The 15,668-nt window shown below is 31.8% G+C and overlaps 2 protein-coding genes across 2 annotated transcripts; one reads left to right on the top strand and one right to left on the bottom strand.

The window, feature by feature from the left end:
• The first annotated feature begins 1,390 nt into the window (after window positions 1-1,390).
• On the top strand, window positions 1,391-7,337 carry LOC123695628 (putative inorganic phosphate cotransporter). Its single transcript, XM_045641534.1, has 9 exons — window positions 1,391-1,513; window positions 1,785-1,981; window positions 2,272-2,508; window positions 2,661-2,870; window positions 3,031-3,198; window positions 5,438-5,654; window positions 5,975-6,096; window positions 6,445-6,561; window positions 6,729-7,337. Exons 1-9 carry the CDS (start codon window positions 1,402-1,404, stop codon window positions 6,960-6,962), a joined length of 1,614 nt encoding a protein of 537 aa, XP_045497490.1. The 5' UTR covers window positions 1,391-1,401; the 3' UTR covers window positions 6,963-7,337.
• Window positions 6,962-11,965, bottom strand: LOC123695627. Its single transcript, XM_045641533.1, has 9 exons — window positions 11,610-11,965; window positions 10,924-10,963; window positions 10,013-10,190; window positions 9,674-9,797; window positions 9,442-9,588; window positions 8,829-9,030; window positions 8,415-8,590; window positions 7,970-8,074; window positions 6,962-7,503 (listed from the first exon to the last, which is right to left on the bottom strand). Exons 1-9 carry the CDS (start codon window positions 11,622-11,624, stop codon window positions 7,351-7,353), a joined length of 1,140 nt encoding a protein of 379 aa, XP_045497489.1. The 5' UTR covers window positions 11,625-11,965; the 3' UTR covers window positions 6,962-7,350.
• Window positions 11,966-15,668: the final 3,703 nt, after the last annotated feature.

The following is a 15,668-nucleotide window of genomic DNA, read 5'->3' as shown; positions in this document are numbered from 1 at the left end:
TATAATAATCCCTACTTTCACCTGAATTGCGTTCAACAAATTGAAAATTATCGGTGAAATCGTATGTATATTATAATATTGTATAGCCTTCCTCATTAAATGGACTATTTAACAGTGAAATATTTTTTCGATCTGTTCGGTTCCTGAGATTAGCGCGTTCAAGCAAAAAAACAAACAACTTATAATATTAGTATAGGTTATGTTCACCAAGCTTCACTAAGAAAAGCTTACTGTTTGTAATAATATGCTGATCGAGAAACGTATAAACTTTAAAGATAAGGTAAAAATAGTAAGATTAGTTGTACAAGTCCATTTTTGGAGTTTTACGTTAAAGGCTATCGTAAAACTTGTACGAAGCGTGTAATTTCAAGTTACACGACTTTATTTTGACGAAATTTTTCAATCACAGTTCTTGAAGTACTTACTCTTTCTAATCTTATCTTCATAGGAGCATGAAAGTACACGGGCTAATCAGTTCGTCCAAGATTACGGGGTATAGTTGAAACCGCAAAAGATTTCATTTAAGATAAAACTTTCTCCGCTTTTCGGTTTGGAAAATGGAAATTTCTCGAAACATACTTATAAACGTTTAAATGTATAATTTTATGTCAACATTATAAAAATAATATGAGGGACTTATTTTTACAATTGCTACTTTATAATAGAGTCTTATAAAATAATTCTATTAACTCTTAAGAATATCAATTGTCAAATAAATACACGGGAAAAGTAGAGGTATTTATGAAGTGATTTTAGTTTTTTTTTCATTGGAATTTATTTATCTCACATTTTTTAAAATTGCTTGAAATGAAGTACCTAACTGCAATAGTAGCGTGATATTAAATCATTTATGTATTCTTTTTGATAAATACCTACTATCGTTTGTTGCTGTAAAAAATGTATGCATTTCCTATCTTTATCTTATTTGTCTTGTATCTTACTTGTCTTATTTCGAATAATATAAGTATAGTAATAAAAGATTAGGTTAAGTTTGATTGAATTTGAATTTGAATTCGCGGTTAGATATTATTATTATCATACGTAAAGTGTTGTTTTTTGGAAAACCTTGTTAGTATATGCTATTAGAGATATGATAAGTAACCATGGCTTGAAAAAGGCTTTTTAAAAGGTCCCTCTGTCTGTTTTGAACAGCTCTCTAATAATATGATACATTTAATAATTTCAAAATCTTAATAGATAAATTCCACCAGCCTCCTACAACCAACACTCCAAACAATGACAAAACAAAGTTTTGTGTAACAGTATGTTCCATATTTAGTTTTCTGTAAATAAATTGATAATAAATGATAAAGAACATGAAAACTTTTGTATAGAGCTCGTTCTGTATTCGTATTGTAGCGGTATAATTAAATGGTATTATGTAATTTCCATGTAGTTATAATGACGGAAAAAAGCAAAGATTTAAACGAAATTCCAGACGAAACGCTATTAAACATTAAAGTATTTCCAATACCAAACAGGGATAGTGCACTAATCAAATGTTTGAGAAATAGTGAGTACCTTATTACTATGTATTTTATTAGCTTTATGTTGAATTATTTTCCATAAAAATGTCCATAATGTACGAGAATGTTGTACAAGGGCTATTAAATTTGTTTAAATTTAAATTGAGGTATTTTCTTACTGTTTGACCCTCTGGATCTATTGCACGGAGCTAAAAAATTAGCAACTTTTTCTTAGAAAAGTAAGATGCTAGATGCTAAGATGCTATTTAGAAAAAATCTATCATATTATACTCAAATTGAAGACAATTTTTTTTTCAGAATGTTGTATACCGCAGAGATGGATTTTTGGAGTATTAGCACATATAGGTCTTTGCAATGCTTACACAATGCGTGTAGCCCATAATTTAGCGATCACTCAAATGGTGAATCGGACTAAATCTCAGAGTCATCATTTCGATCCTGATGCTTGCCCTAATGAAGCAATATTGAATTTGACAACGTTTGTAAGGAAACCGGTAAGTTAATGGATTAGGATAACTTACAAATAAAGAATAACCTATCAATTTTTAAAGTATTAAGAATTCATCTAAATATTCTATTTGAATAATAACTTTATACACAGTACATAATATGTATAATAGATATTTATTTATGTGATACAAAGACGTGGTTGTTCTATATTCATTAAATATTCGTTTAGTCTTATCAACTTAAGCAAAAATTAATTATCATAATTAATTTCTATACAAAGGTTGTTCATCTATCTCAAGTTGTAGTTTTTACTGTTTATATACAAATTTTGCAGTATGCCACATTTGACTGGGATGAAGAAACTCAAGGATTTATTTTAAGTGGATTCTACTACGGTTATATTTTAACTCAGTTTATTGGTGGTTATCTAGCTGAGAAGTTTGACGGAAAATGGACTCTAGGCATTGGGTTATTAATCACGGCTATCCTTACATTTCTTACACCTATAGTTATAAGAACTGGCGGACCATCATGGCTCTTTGCTTTGAGAGTTCTACAAGGAATTACAGAAGTAATGTTTTTATTCGGATTCTTTATATTACCTATATTTATCAGAATCAAACTAATTAAATAAAAAAAATACACAGTAAATAATTCAAAGAGTTTTGAAGAGAAAAATTGTACAATTCAGATTATATTATAGCTACTTATAACGTATTTAAGGGGCCTACAATACCCGGGATCATGCTAATGATGTCACGTTGGACACCTCCTCATGAAAGGGCTTTACAAGGTGCTTTGATATTTGGCGGGCCTCAAACTGGAAATATATTTGGTGCCTTTATGTCAGGCATATTGCTAGCTGATGGAAGGGACTGGGCCAATGTATTTTATTTCTTTGGCGCGTTTGGTCTCGTTTGGTTCATTTTGTGGGTGAGTTTATTTCAATATTTATTAAAAAAAAATAAGTTAAGTTTTTTTTAATTATTATCTATCAATTTGTTGAAATTTATCTTAGAATGAGTAGTTATAGTATAAAAAAAAACTTATTCTATATCGGAATCTTAACACAAGTACTAAATTATCTTTTAAGACTTTCCTTTGTTACAACGAAGCGAATCAACACCCATTTATCTCTCATGAAGAATTGGAACATTTGAATAAAGTGATACCGCGAGCTGATGAAACGTCACGGAAAGATCCCGTTCCTTGGAAGGCCATACTGAGGTCACCAGCTGCTTGGGCTCTTCTATTTGCTGGTGTAAGTCTATGACTTTGCTATATTTACGACTTTGCTCGCATGGCATTGGAGAAAAAGTAGGCTATATTCTTATTCATTCTATAAGAGTGCTTTTCTACCAATAATGTGCGAGGATGTGTAGCGAGAAAAGTATTTGTAAATAACCAATAATATAGCTTCAAACGCACGCTTCAAACTTCAAACTAAATGTAGCGATATGATATTATTGGCGGAAAACAAGAAGCTTATATCTAATACACTGGAGATTGCACTATGACCAATAACTTGTAACAAGAAAATATGATCTAGAATGACGTCAGTCATGTTTTTTGTCTCTTTCTGTTGAGTGACCACGCTGGTTTGTAAATTCAGGATTTTTCAAAATAGAAAAAACTAAAAATCATGGTCTATAAATAATAACGACAAAGGTATATTTTTAACAGTATTTATATTATAATATTATGGTCATACTTTATAGGTACATACAATTTTAATTGGTATAGAATGATAGTTTTAAACAACTTTTGGCTACAAAGCTTGGATATGAACCGATATATAGCATTAGCATCCTTTGTAAATAGAGGAAAGTTGTGATTTGCATCAGATGCTGTTTACCAAATTGTAAGCTACTCAGATCTTCTTTTGAAACGCGTTGCTTCGACTGGTCAATTTCAAGCCAAAATCATCAAAGAAAAACTGTTTAGCGGCCTTGCACAAATTTCAGCTAACTTTACAAAGTTTATTTTTCAAAAGGTATTTTTTTCTGGGTCGTAATCCTCAGTAACCTTGATGGGCACATATATTTCTTTTTATTTTACTTTTTGGAAAGCTGAAATACGTAAAACAAAAAAATATAAGGTAAGTTAAAAAAGTATAAATTTCAATGTAAAAACGAACAATCTTATAACTACATGTGAGTGCAATACCGATGTCGTGTGTTGTTTCATTACTAGTAACAATCTTTAAAATGGTGTTCTAAATTTTCATCATAATATTGTTATTACAATATATTCTCCTCGCTATCCATAAAAACTCGTCATCATGGTTACCTTACTTTTTAAATTTGTTTATTGAAAACTTGTTGAAAAATGATAAAGTATTGGGGAAATAACAAATTTAACATGACTGCTTACTAAAATGATGCTAAATTAGACAATTTTTGCCATTGAAATGATTCTAAACAGGTAAATGCAGGAGTATTGAGGAATATTGTAAATAACGTAAATATACACTTGCCTGTGAAATTCTATGCCAGAATTCGGTGTCCAAACGCTTCTGCAATTTTGCACAATACAATGCATTCTTTATATTCGGAAAATATTCATTAAATAAGCAACAATATTAACTTAAATATTCGAAGCGACGCAATTTTTTTGACACACATGCCATATTGACAAAGTGAGAGTTGCTACAATTTTATTATGGTGACTACCCATAATCAGGGAGTATCGCTTTTTAATAATTGGTTCAGATACTTATTTTATTTAGCATAAATAATAATTGTCTCATCCAACAATGCTTCTGAATGACGTTTTTGGCAATTTATCAACAAACTCATGTACAAAAACTAACCTTTTGCACAGAATATTACAGCATACATAGTAGCCTTGGGAAAACTTCGTATTAACAGTGGCAATACCAAGTTAGGTGTGAAAGTGATAAAAAACATGAACTGGGCAATATTTTCTTGTTACACGTCAATGTTCATACCGAAATCTCCAGTGTATTAGATATAAGCTTCTTGGCGGAAAAGCACCATAATCGTTATTAATTAAAATATAGGTGCCAAGTGTGTCTGATCCGATTAACTATTTCACAAACATTTATCTAAACATTCTTACAAAGTTCAACGCATATAATTATTTGGTAGGATAGGATAGGATCTGTTTAATATGTGAAAGTGTACTCTCTATGGCTTTGTTATGTAAAAATCTGACGGAGTAATAAAATGTCGGCTACCAATTTATTGGAAATTAGCTGACCCACGCTACTTTGTTTGCTCTCTAGAGGAATATTTTATATGCTTCGCTCGTGTTGCTCGTAGCGTGATGTTATAAAGATTGCAGCTTTCCTCAATAAATGATGAAATTCAACATGAAATTATTTTTCAGTTCGAACTAGCAGTATCTTTCAGATCATTTGCGTAGACAATCATGCTAATTCTTCCAGTTTTATTAATAGGTATAAATAAAAAAGTGTAGATTCTACATTTACTTGAGCTTTCATTGTTTTATGAGAATTATCTGGTTTATTATTACAGGTTGGTCACGACTGGGGCTTCTATACAATGGTATCAGACCTACCAAAGTATATGCATGATGTCCTCAAATTTAATATAGCTACCACTGGTGCCCTCACTTGCCTACCATACGTAGCGAAGTGGGGTTTATCTTTCCTCTTTGGTTTCACCTGCGATTATGGTATTAAAAAGAAGTGGCATAGTATACGGATCGGAAGAATTATATACACTACTATTGGTAAGATATTTTTAATCATCTAATGATATAATAATGCCATGCAATGATGTAATCCTACAATATTAATAAGTATTTACGAGTATATGCAGAAGTAGTTAATTCAGAAGATGCTTTTGTATCATTCGATTCCTACTACATTAAAGTACCCACTATTAACTCAGTACATACATAAATTTATCGCTTTCTGAAATGTTTGCCTCTTTACCATTGTAACTATTATACTAATATACTTTTGTGCACAACATGACTTCAACCATAAATTTACCCGTGTATAGTACCAGCGTAGAGAACATCAATCCAACGAAACACTAACATTTCAGGAACAGCTTTGCCAGCAACATGTATTATTTTAGCTTCGTATTCGGGCTGCAACCGTGCCGCTGCTATAACCTGTTTTATCTTAGCTATGGGATTTATGGGAGCTTACGTCAGTGGAATGAAGGTAACTTTTATATTTTCAGCACGATATAAGATTAACTAGGTAATTTATCATTTATGGAATTTATGAATAGGTTTATAATAAAGAAGTACAATGATGTACAATGATTTTTCACATATTATTGTGTGCATTATTTCTGAATTTATAGTTAGCAACTTTTTCAGAATAAATTATTTTGTAATAACTCAATATTACATGTTCAAAAACATGCACGCTATTTAATAACATTTGTAGAACGAAATATTTCTTCATTTATGCATATTAAATATTCACATTCTATCGAGGAGTATATGAATAAATAATGATATTTTGTTGTGGATAATAATTATGAACAATTTAATATATTTTCAGGTTAACACGTTAGATGTGGCGCCAAACTATGCGGGATCGGTTACTGCTTTTATCAATACATTCACAACTTTTTGCGGTATTATCTCTCCCTACTTGATCGGATTACTTACCCCCGACGTAAGTATTATTTATGACCATTGAGAGGAATTAATGGAGATAGAAAAACACATACTTTTGATACAGATAAACGCATAATAATAAACAGAAATGTTCTAAAAGATTTAAAGCATCACCACCCAAAATTGTTACGTAGCTACTAGCTAATTTTCTTTTTTTCTTTTCAGTCAACACTAGTTCAATGGCGCAGAGCGTTTTGGATATGTTTTTTCATAATGATGATCAGCAATATTGCTTATACTTTATTGGCTAAAGGAAAGCAGCAGTGGTGGGATGATGTTAGAAAACTAGGGTATCCATCGGATTGGAAACATGGTCCAATCATCAAGGAAGTTGTAGATAAAGCAGAATCAGATAAACTCTGTGAAAAGGAGGAACGGATTAGTATTGAAAAACAATAAATTTAACAATAATTTATTTTAAGTCAATTACTCTCAATTTTGCATCGTCAGTATTACAACAATGTGTGGAGCTATAATAATTATAAGCATCGTTTGAACATCTTTCTACGAGCGTTGTCGGTTGAATGTTTTGTAACCGAAAAACTACAGGAAGAAATTCTCACAAGAAATATGGATGGATAGCGATCAAATATTTATACGCTTACATCAGGCAGCAATACAGTTTATTAGGTAGTATGTCATCTATAAGATCTCTAATCTTACACTGAACTAGACAGCAATTTTCGTGTGTGTAATGTTAAATATTGGATACCTACTAGATTTTCGTTTTGTAATAACGGGTCTGAAATAAACTTTTCTTTTTCGTTAATATAAGTTCCTTTGCTATTTAATTGGTGGTGTCAACTGCAGTCTCCTTGTGATCTGTGTGTTCACTGGCCGTGTGATGAATTAACATACGTTTTCGCGCGGCTCTGACTTGCCTCGTGATTTCCATTACTTGATTCTGCAGTTCGTCTTTTCGTTCTCTAAGTTTTCCAACCTGAAGAAAATACAAAGATAAAGTACAGTTTTGTTTTATGGTTGAGAAAATATAAGGTTTTGTGCTAACAGTTATAAACGTTCATTGATAGAAAATATGGATAATTGGATAACTTCGATTCATACTAAGTATTTTGTAGCACAATACTTTACTTTTAAATATAAAATAAAACGTATTGATTATTTGATGTTTAATATATTTTAGTAGATAAATTGTTACAATTAGCCTTTTTTATTCAGATCGGTTATCAGCTTAATGCATATTCTTCAAAGAGATCACAAAAAACTTTTCTTGTTTTATGGTGAAAACTCTTGCCGTTTTTTGAAACGGAGAAACATTATGATGTTTGCCCTCTAAACCACATTTCATTTCGTTCTTCCATAAATTTGATACACAGAATCTATCAATGTACAATACGGTTGATTTAAATACGCCATAAACTTGATATCGTGATTCGTGTATTTACCTCGTCCGTAGCGTTTTGATAGTCACGCAAAAGGTCCTTTCTCGTCAGTAGGCCAGTTTTCATTCGCTCCCCTTGCAGCGACCAGCGCAGTTTGTCGCGGCGACTCTAAGGCAGAAATTTATTTTCTATAGATTGATGTATTGTGGATAAATGGGATATATTTGGGTACGTTATTGTTTCTATTTTATACGATATTTAATGAACAAATAGAGAAAATAAAACATTTGTTTTCATTGATCGAATTTCCCGAAATTTTGTTTTTAAGACGTTGACAAAAATATTTATTACAATGTGCTACTTTTATCATCCTCTACCAAAATAACACGTTTCGTTTTATGTATTTTTTTAAATATCCATAAAATAAAATCAGTTAGCAGCAGCATTGAATACAATCGTAACTCTAATATTGAACTTATAATATTTGATCATGATACTATAGTCTAACCTTCACTTGCCCTAAATCCTCTCTAGCTCTCAAGAACTCAATTTCAGCGTCCCCGAGATCGCACTCAGCGAAGTCAATCACTTCGTCCGTGTGGTGCATCTTCTCTCTTATGTGAGCTAGCATTTGATTATGTTCCGTGCATTTCGCGCGGTTCTTTATCAGTTCATCTTCGCGTTCTGAAAAGTAAAAGCTTTTTAAGGAAATAGGGCATGGGAAGTAGGGTTTATTGACAATTATTATTATTATGAAGAAATGTTTAAACTAAATAAAATCACAAATTAAATTTTTATAATAACAAAGATATTATATATTTATTGTTTTGTTAACTACATATTATATTCTATTGTAGAAATATGTTATGCCTTTCTTTAAAATATTTTGTTAACGAGCTCAAAAGTAGTGTTTAAACTTTACCTTCAATTTTAGTCATAAAGTTCTGATGATCAATGTGAAGCTGTTCATACTGCGCCACATATAATCCTGGACCAAGGGTCTCCAATTTTCGAACATAACTTTCTAACTCGGCAACAGCATTCCTACATCTGATGTATCGCAAGCAGAGAGCAGAAGCTTGCTCACTTTTGCGTCTTTGTAGCGTCAAAAACCTCTCCACCGTCTATAAAAATAGTGTAATTATCTTTAGAAAATAAATTTATTTTTATAGTAGGACATTTTTGACGTGGAATTTATATTGTACATTTAGTCGTATCCTATACAGCCATATATATTGTAAACAATGAAAGATGTTTAAAAATAAACCATGTCGCCTTTAGTCACACACATAACACGTGTCTTATTTTCAAAACAAGCGGATAAAATATCTAAACTGCTTCGGTAAGTATTTATGTGATATTATTTGTTTTTATTCTATCTAAATAATTTATTAGAGAGAAAATACTTTAATTAAATAAACTTTTCATTAACATTATAATATTATGAAAATATGTACACTAAAATATTATAATAACGTTACCTACTATTTTAAATATCACATGATGATACTAAACTTTTATGTTGAATTTGTTACCTTTTCAGCAATGGGTTTTCCCTTCTTAGAATAAATAAGACCTGTGCCTGTAGTTTTTTCCAAATGCTGCAGAGTATTAAAACTTTTTTCAGCATGTTCTAATTTATCACCGTATTGCACTTGCACTGCTTGTAGTTTTGATTTTATCTGCAAGTATTTTAAATAATATTCAAATCCATATATTTATTGGGAACAAGAAATTATGGGAACTACATTATATTTTTTTACTTACATCAAGCATTTCTCTTTCTTCTTTTTCTTTCAACTCTTCATAACTAAATAGAGTTTGTTGGTACTTCTCTTCTAAGTCTACTGCTCCTTCTAGAGGTTTTAAAACATGATCTAGCTTTCGTTTTCTATAAAGAAAACACAAATATTATAAAAGGCAAGTGCCTAACGTATGGAATAGACCATATTGTTTACTTAATAGGTACTACAAAAGCAAGGTGAAAAACAATTTGTTTTTTAAGATTGTCTCTCCGATATCGTTATCGTTGATATGATTTTTTGTATGTGTTAAATCGATGTTTATGTCTTTTGACATTAAAAGATAAATACCAACAAAACTTACTTATAATATTCAGCAAGCCGTCTATGAAGCAAGTTATTCTTCAGCTGTAACTGATAGCGATCAAACGACAGATCTCTGTAGGCTTGTAAATATTCATCTCTGTTTATTGCAATGGGGGCTGTTTTTAATATTCCATGGCCTATTTGCTCGCAGGAGCTGTCAGCCGCTTCAAGGCTGTCTAAATAATTGGAAAGACAATAGGAAGTGTATTAATACATACCTACCTACTTAATTCGTAATGTGATAAAATTCTTATTCTGTAGCATTTTGCTTAACTTTCCTTTTTTATTTATTTTTATTCAAATACAAAGCCTGTTAAATCGGGTTCAATGAATCGTGTAAATTAAACTTGCGTTTAGAAACTTTAAGAAATTTATATTGTAATAAAGTGAATTTCCATTGTTTTCATGGTACAATTAATAATAAGCAAATTATAATTAATCGCAAATAAACAGCGCTTACTATGTTGTCGTATCAACAAGGTCAATAAAACTAAAATCTGATTATTTATTTATTTATTTATTTATTTATTTACACTTTATTGTGCTGGCATACAAATAAATCCTTAAATTATATAATTATAATTAATTATGTAGCGGTTTGTAAAGGGATCATAATTTCATACACATAAATATAGTAATTAGTTACTCTATAATAATTATGTGTATGAAATTGTGATACACATACCTTAATATTGCAATTTTATTGCAATATTTACAATGTCAAACATGGTCAAACTTTACTATGGTAGATACATTATGTTGCTAAGGGTGGGAAATTAGGAATACCTACTAGATAAATCAATATTTGAAATCGATTGTATAACGTATATTTGATATCAATCATCAAATTTTTTGCATGTTTGGAAACAATTAACAAAAATAACATTTATATACTTGTAAAAAACTCACCACTTTCATCAGATTCAGCATTTTTAGTAGAATGTTTAGTCTAAATAAAAGACAAAAAATTATATTATAAATTACTTAGATAAATTGTATGTCAAACAATTAGAATAATAGATATAACAGTATTTAACTCTTGCACGAAATTTACATATTCAGGACAATAAAAAAGGTATACACGATATATTATCGCTTTTGTGATACAAAATATCGTAGGTATCATTCACTACACCACAAAATATTCGGTACTTTTAATAATGAGAAATTAGATAATTTATATTAAATTTTGCTGGGCTTTTATCAGTACCTAGGTAACTATGTATCAGTAACATCATATTTGTTCATAAATTAATTATTGACATTATTTGATTAAAAATAAACCTCTTTTGGTTATCAGTTCGGTGAAGGTCAGACCCCCACCGGCTCTTAGACCATCATATTTCAGTTGAACTGCGACTAAACGACGCAAAAAACACAGCATAAAAACCATGTCACGTAATGTTACATACAAAGTACATTAAAGTATTACCGCTCCACACGCGTAAAACCATCTATACCATACCAATGAGTCGATAACAAAATTCCTATAGCGAAATTCGCAAAGCAAGCATGTTTGCGCTATCGACCATAGTCGCATGTCACGTAAATAACATTAATTAGATTGAAAGGGACAAAAACGGAACAAGGAATACCTTCGTCTCGGCCATATCGCGTGATCCGGTTAAATTACAGTGCTTTTATCGATCCGAGTTTAAGGTTTCATCAAAAATTATTTTAATCCATTACAATAACAGCACACAACATGCAAAAGACTAGTGAACGTTGCTATGGTTACGCATAAACAACGTGTATTGAACGATGCATTTGAGTGGTCGTTTTTTAGACCGAGAGCTGAAGGAAATATTTTTCGTCATTTTGAGGATTATATTCGTTAAGTATTTATAAAATTAACCTTTTTATAAATTGTGGATTTACTTTGCATCTCAGATTCTTATCATGGTAGTTATTATAAGAAGAAATTTCTTTGCAAAATTTCAGCTATTTTAAAAAGAAAGCTATTTTAATAAAGTCATTAAAATTTTACCTGTAAAAATAACAACAATAGTAGCAATCAAAGAAGAATCAAAAGCAACAAAGACTCTCTTATCAAAATGATAAACGATTATCATAACATTTTGCAATAAAACTGTTCTTGAGCTGCTGTTTTGAAACTGCTGTTTCTATGATTTATTAGAATTTGTAACTGATTTATCAAAGGGATTCCTTCGAACGTCGGTCTATTCAGAAGTGGCAATTAGCTGCTCCTGTTAAATAATTACTTTGAAACAATTTCACTTCTGGTACAACTGAAGTATAAATCAAAACTATTCAAATTGAAATATTTGCAGTAATTACTGAAATATAAAATTATCTTATTGTATCTGTATAATTCCTATAAGGTAAATTAGGTACTTTCTTTATTAACAAGAAAATCTAATATTAAAGCAGGTGTTTCACATCTTGTTCACAGCTTGTGGACATACTCCGTGAAGGCAATAGAAGATAAAAGCCTTCATGTTTTTATTCATTTAGCAAATTGACTTACAAATTGTTATGGCTAGCTATATAAGGGATGGTTATATTGAATTGCAGACGAAGTCAAATTCTTTTCAAGATTGATTCAAACACACTTGCGATTTTTAATAATTCCTTTGAAAATAAACATTAAGAAGAAGAAGAAGCGTTGATGAAACACTTCATTAAATGAAAATAATTTGCCGCGACCTTCTCTGAAAGATTAAAGGAAATATTGAGGTTAATGAATTGAATTTCATGGACAGTTTCGACTCAACGTCAAGTGGAGATTCCTTTGAGAGCGTAATCCCTGCGAACAATTCACGGCAAAAACAGCAAAGTGACGTTGAAAATCCATCAATTCCTCAATTGGCACGAACAAGACGTACATCTTGCCAGCGGGACATTAAACCGTCTGTCCTGTTTGTAAAAATAACTAAAGCCAGAAGTATACTGACAGAAACGTATGCCTACTGAGAATTATTAGATGTTGTGGAACTATGTTGTGGTGTATCAAACAAAAATCCATTGTTTGCAAACTGATATGTAGCTGCTAATGAGTTCTTTGTTCAGCTATCGTAAATCACTGTCAGTTACGCTTTGATCTCTGATGTAATAATGTTGTAATGCACTTAGTGAGTGACATGACAATCGTATAATGCAACAAAGGGTTTGAAATTATTCAGTTCGTGTATTTAAGTCGCTTAGAGATAAACAATAAACATTTAAGACCACACTATGTTAAGACCAAGTGTCTAATTATAAGACCAACGGGATTAGGTTTCAGAAAATATTTCATTTTAAAACCATTTATTATAGATTTTATCAAAAACATAAGGGAAAAAATGGCATTTAAAGAAAATTAGCATACTGTGTGGGTATTTGGTATTTGAGCCATCCCTAACACTCCTCTAAAATACATTATTATTTTCTTTATCTTGTAGAACATGTCATAATATTACTCCTACAAATATATTATAACACTAGTAGCTACTTAGATTATGTTTTGCATAGCGGAATTTTTATGGACAGTGTCCAAATAGGGAACGACAGAAGTTATGACAGTCATTTGGAATCGTTATGTATAAAATTTGCTTTCGAGGAAAACATACAATTTAACACTCAAGGTTAATCTTTTTTACAAATTCTTGAAGATTCCAAATTTTTCAGTTTTCACTTTATTCACCTTTCAATTGACTCTTAAACTATACTAATATTATAAATGCGAAAGTAACTCTGTCTGTCTGTTACTCAATCACGCCTTAACTACTGAACCAATTTGCATGAAATTTGGTATAGAGATATTTTGATACCCGAGAAAGGACATAGCCTACTTTTTAGCCCGGGACATATTACTTACCGGGACTTATCCCGGAAATTCCACGGGAACGGAAACTATGCGGGTTTTTCTTTGAAAACGCGGGTGAAGCCGCGGGCGGAAAGCTAGTATACTATATACCTTACTATCCATAGTACCTACTAATATTGTAAATACGAAAGTAACTCTGTTTGTCTGTTACTCAATCACGTCTTAACTACTGAACCAATTTTCATGAAATTTGGTATGGATATACTTTGATAACCGAGAAAGGACATATGCTACTTTTTATCCCGGGAAAATGACGCAATCCCACGGGAACGGGAACTATGCGGATTTTTTCTTTGACTGCGCGGGCGAAGCCGTGGGCGGAAACCTAGTATACTATATGACTATGAGTACCTACATGGATACAGTAGATATATTACATGTATTAAGAATATTGAAAAATGTCACACATTGCACAAGGGACTCAATTACATTAAGAACTAGGATAATACTAAATGGAGCGAGCTTAAACATGTCCTAGATACGTCTACCAGGAATTGAACCTGCAAGCGTAACGCTAATTAACTAGCCACCAGAGCAAAAAGGCAAAGGTCGAAGGAATTAAAAAGAAATGAAGTTATAGTACGTTAGTGTATGTAGGTATAGTACTTTAGGTATATTATATGTAGGTACTACGTATATAATGCTCCATAAACCTTTCTTATCGCCCCCTTCCTTCCTGGCTGTCGTGCGATGCGATGTTCCGGCTAAGTGCCTAGGTTTATTGTAAGTAAAACCTTGAATGTAAATCTGAAATTCAAATCATTTGCACTGAGGGACGTTTAATTCAAACCGTGAATAACAGTGGAATTCTAGATAACATGAATTTATAATGACTGAAAGTGAAATACGGTAGCGATTAAAATTTTTGTTATAATTCTAGATAATACTTTAGTCGTCTTCTGATTTCTTACACGTGTTTAAAAATCTATATTAATAACTACATTTACATTGTCACTAAGGCGCGCCGCACACCAGACATACATTTGTATCTCGATAATTGTGGCGCCACATTTGAAACGCGACACATTTATCGCCCCCATATATTTGTACGCGAGCACGCACACCGAGGAAACATTTGTAGCGGGCGCACTTTGTGGCGAGACGGTGTCCGCGCTACACGAATTCAAGATGGAACACGTTCGTTATTTGTGGCGCCACACCAAGAAATCGTCGTCATCAGACGATGATGTCGACATTCTCAAAGCTGTGCCACGCTACAACTGTGCTTCCGATGTGCGCATATACAATACATTTGTAGCAAGCTGAATTGTAGCGCATTGATTGTGGCGACGTAAATGTTCGATGCATGTAAGGTAAACGCAGCTATCAACGACCCATCGAAAATCTGAAGGTATTACCGACCTATAAAAGTAATTCGAAATTTAAACGTTTCCAGAACTATTCTAGCTATAGGTAGGCAAAGTTATACACGAATGTATTACTTGAGCATCGTATACTTTAACGTTAGAGTGAGTAACTGAGCAAAAAAGAGTTAAAATGCGTAAGTTGCTGCGGGGTAGCGTGGAAGCAGGACGTGTCGTACTGTTCCGTTGTTCCTTCGGGTAAGTACTGTGAGTATCTTTTTAAGACATTTACAAACAAATGACATCTATACTTTAATTTATATTACTAAATGTCAATGCATTTAAGTGTCAACTTTTCATTTCTTACAACATTTTATTAATAAAAAGTAATTTGAAACGATAAAACTTTAAATTAAAATGGGACGGTGTTAGCTTCACCAGTTTAAGTCGTGGCAGGTATCAACGACCCGTAAGTCGGTAATGGCAGCAACGTAACTTTTTGTTTTATTTTCTTTTATGTTATT

This window comes from Colias croceus, chromosome 11 (genome assembly GCF_905220415.1).
Source record: "Colias croceus chromosome 11, ilColCroc2.1".
NCBI classification, from domain to species: domain Eukaryota; kingdom Metazoa; phylum Arthropoda; class Insecta; order Lepidoptera; family Pieridae; genus Colias; species Colias croceus.
Note: the sequence above shows the minus strand (reverse complement) of the source record. Positions and strands in the feature narration are given on the sequence as shown.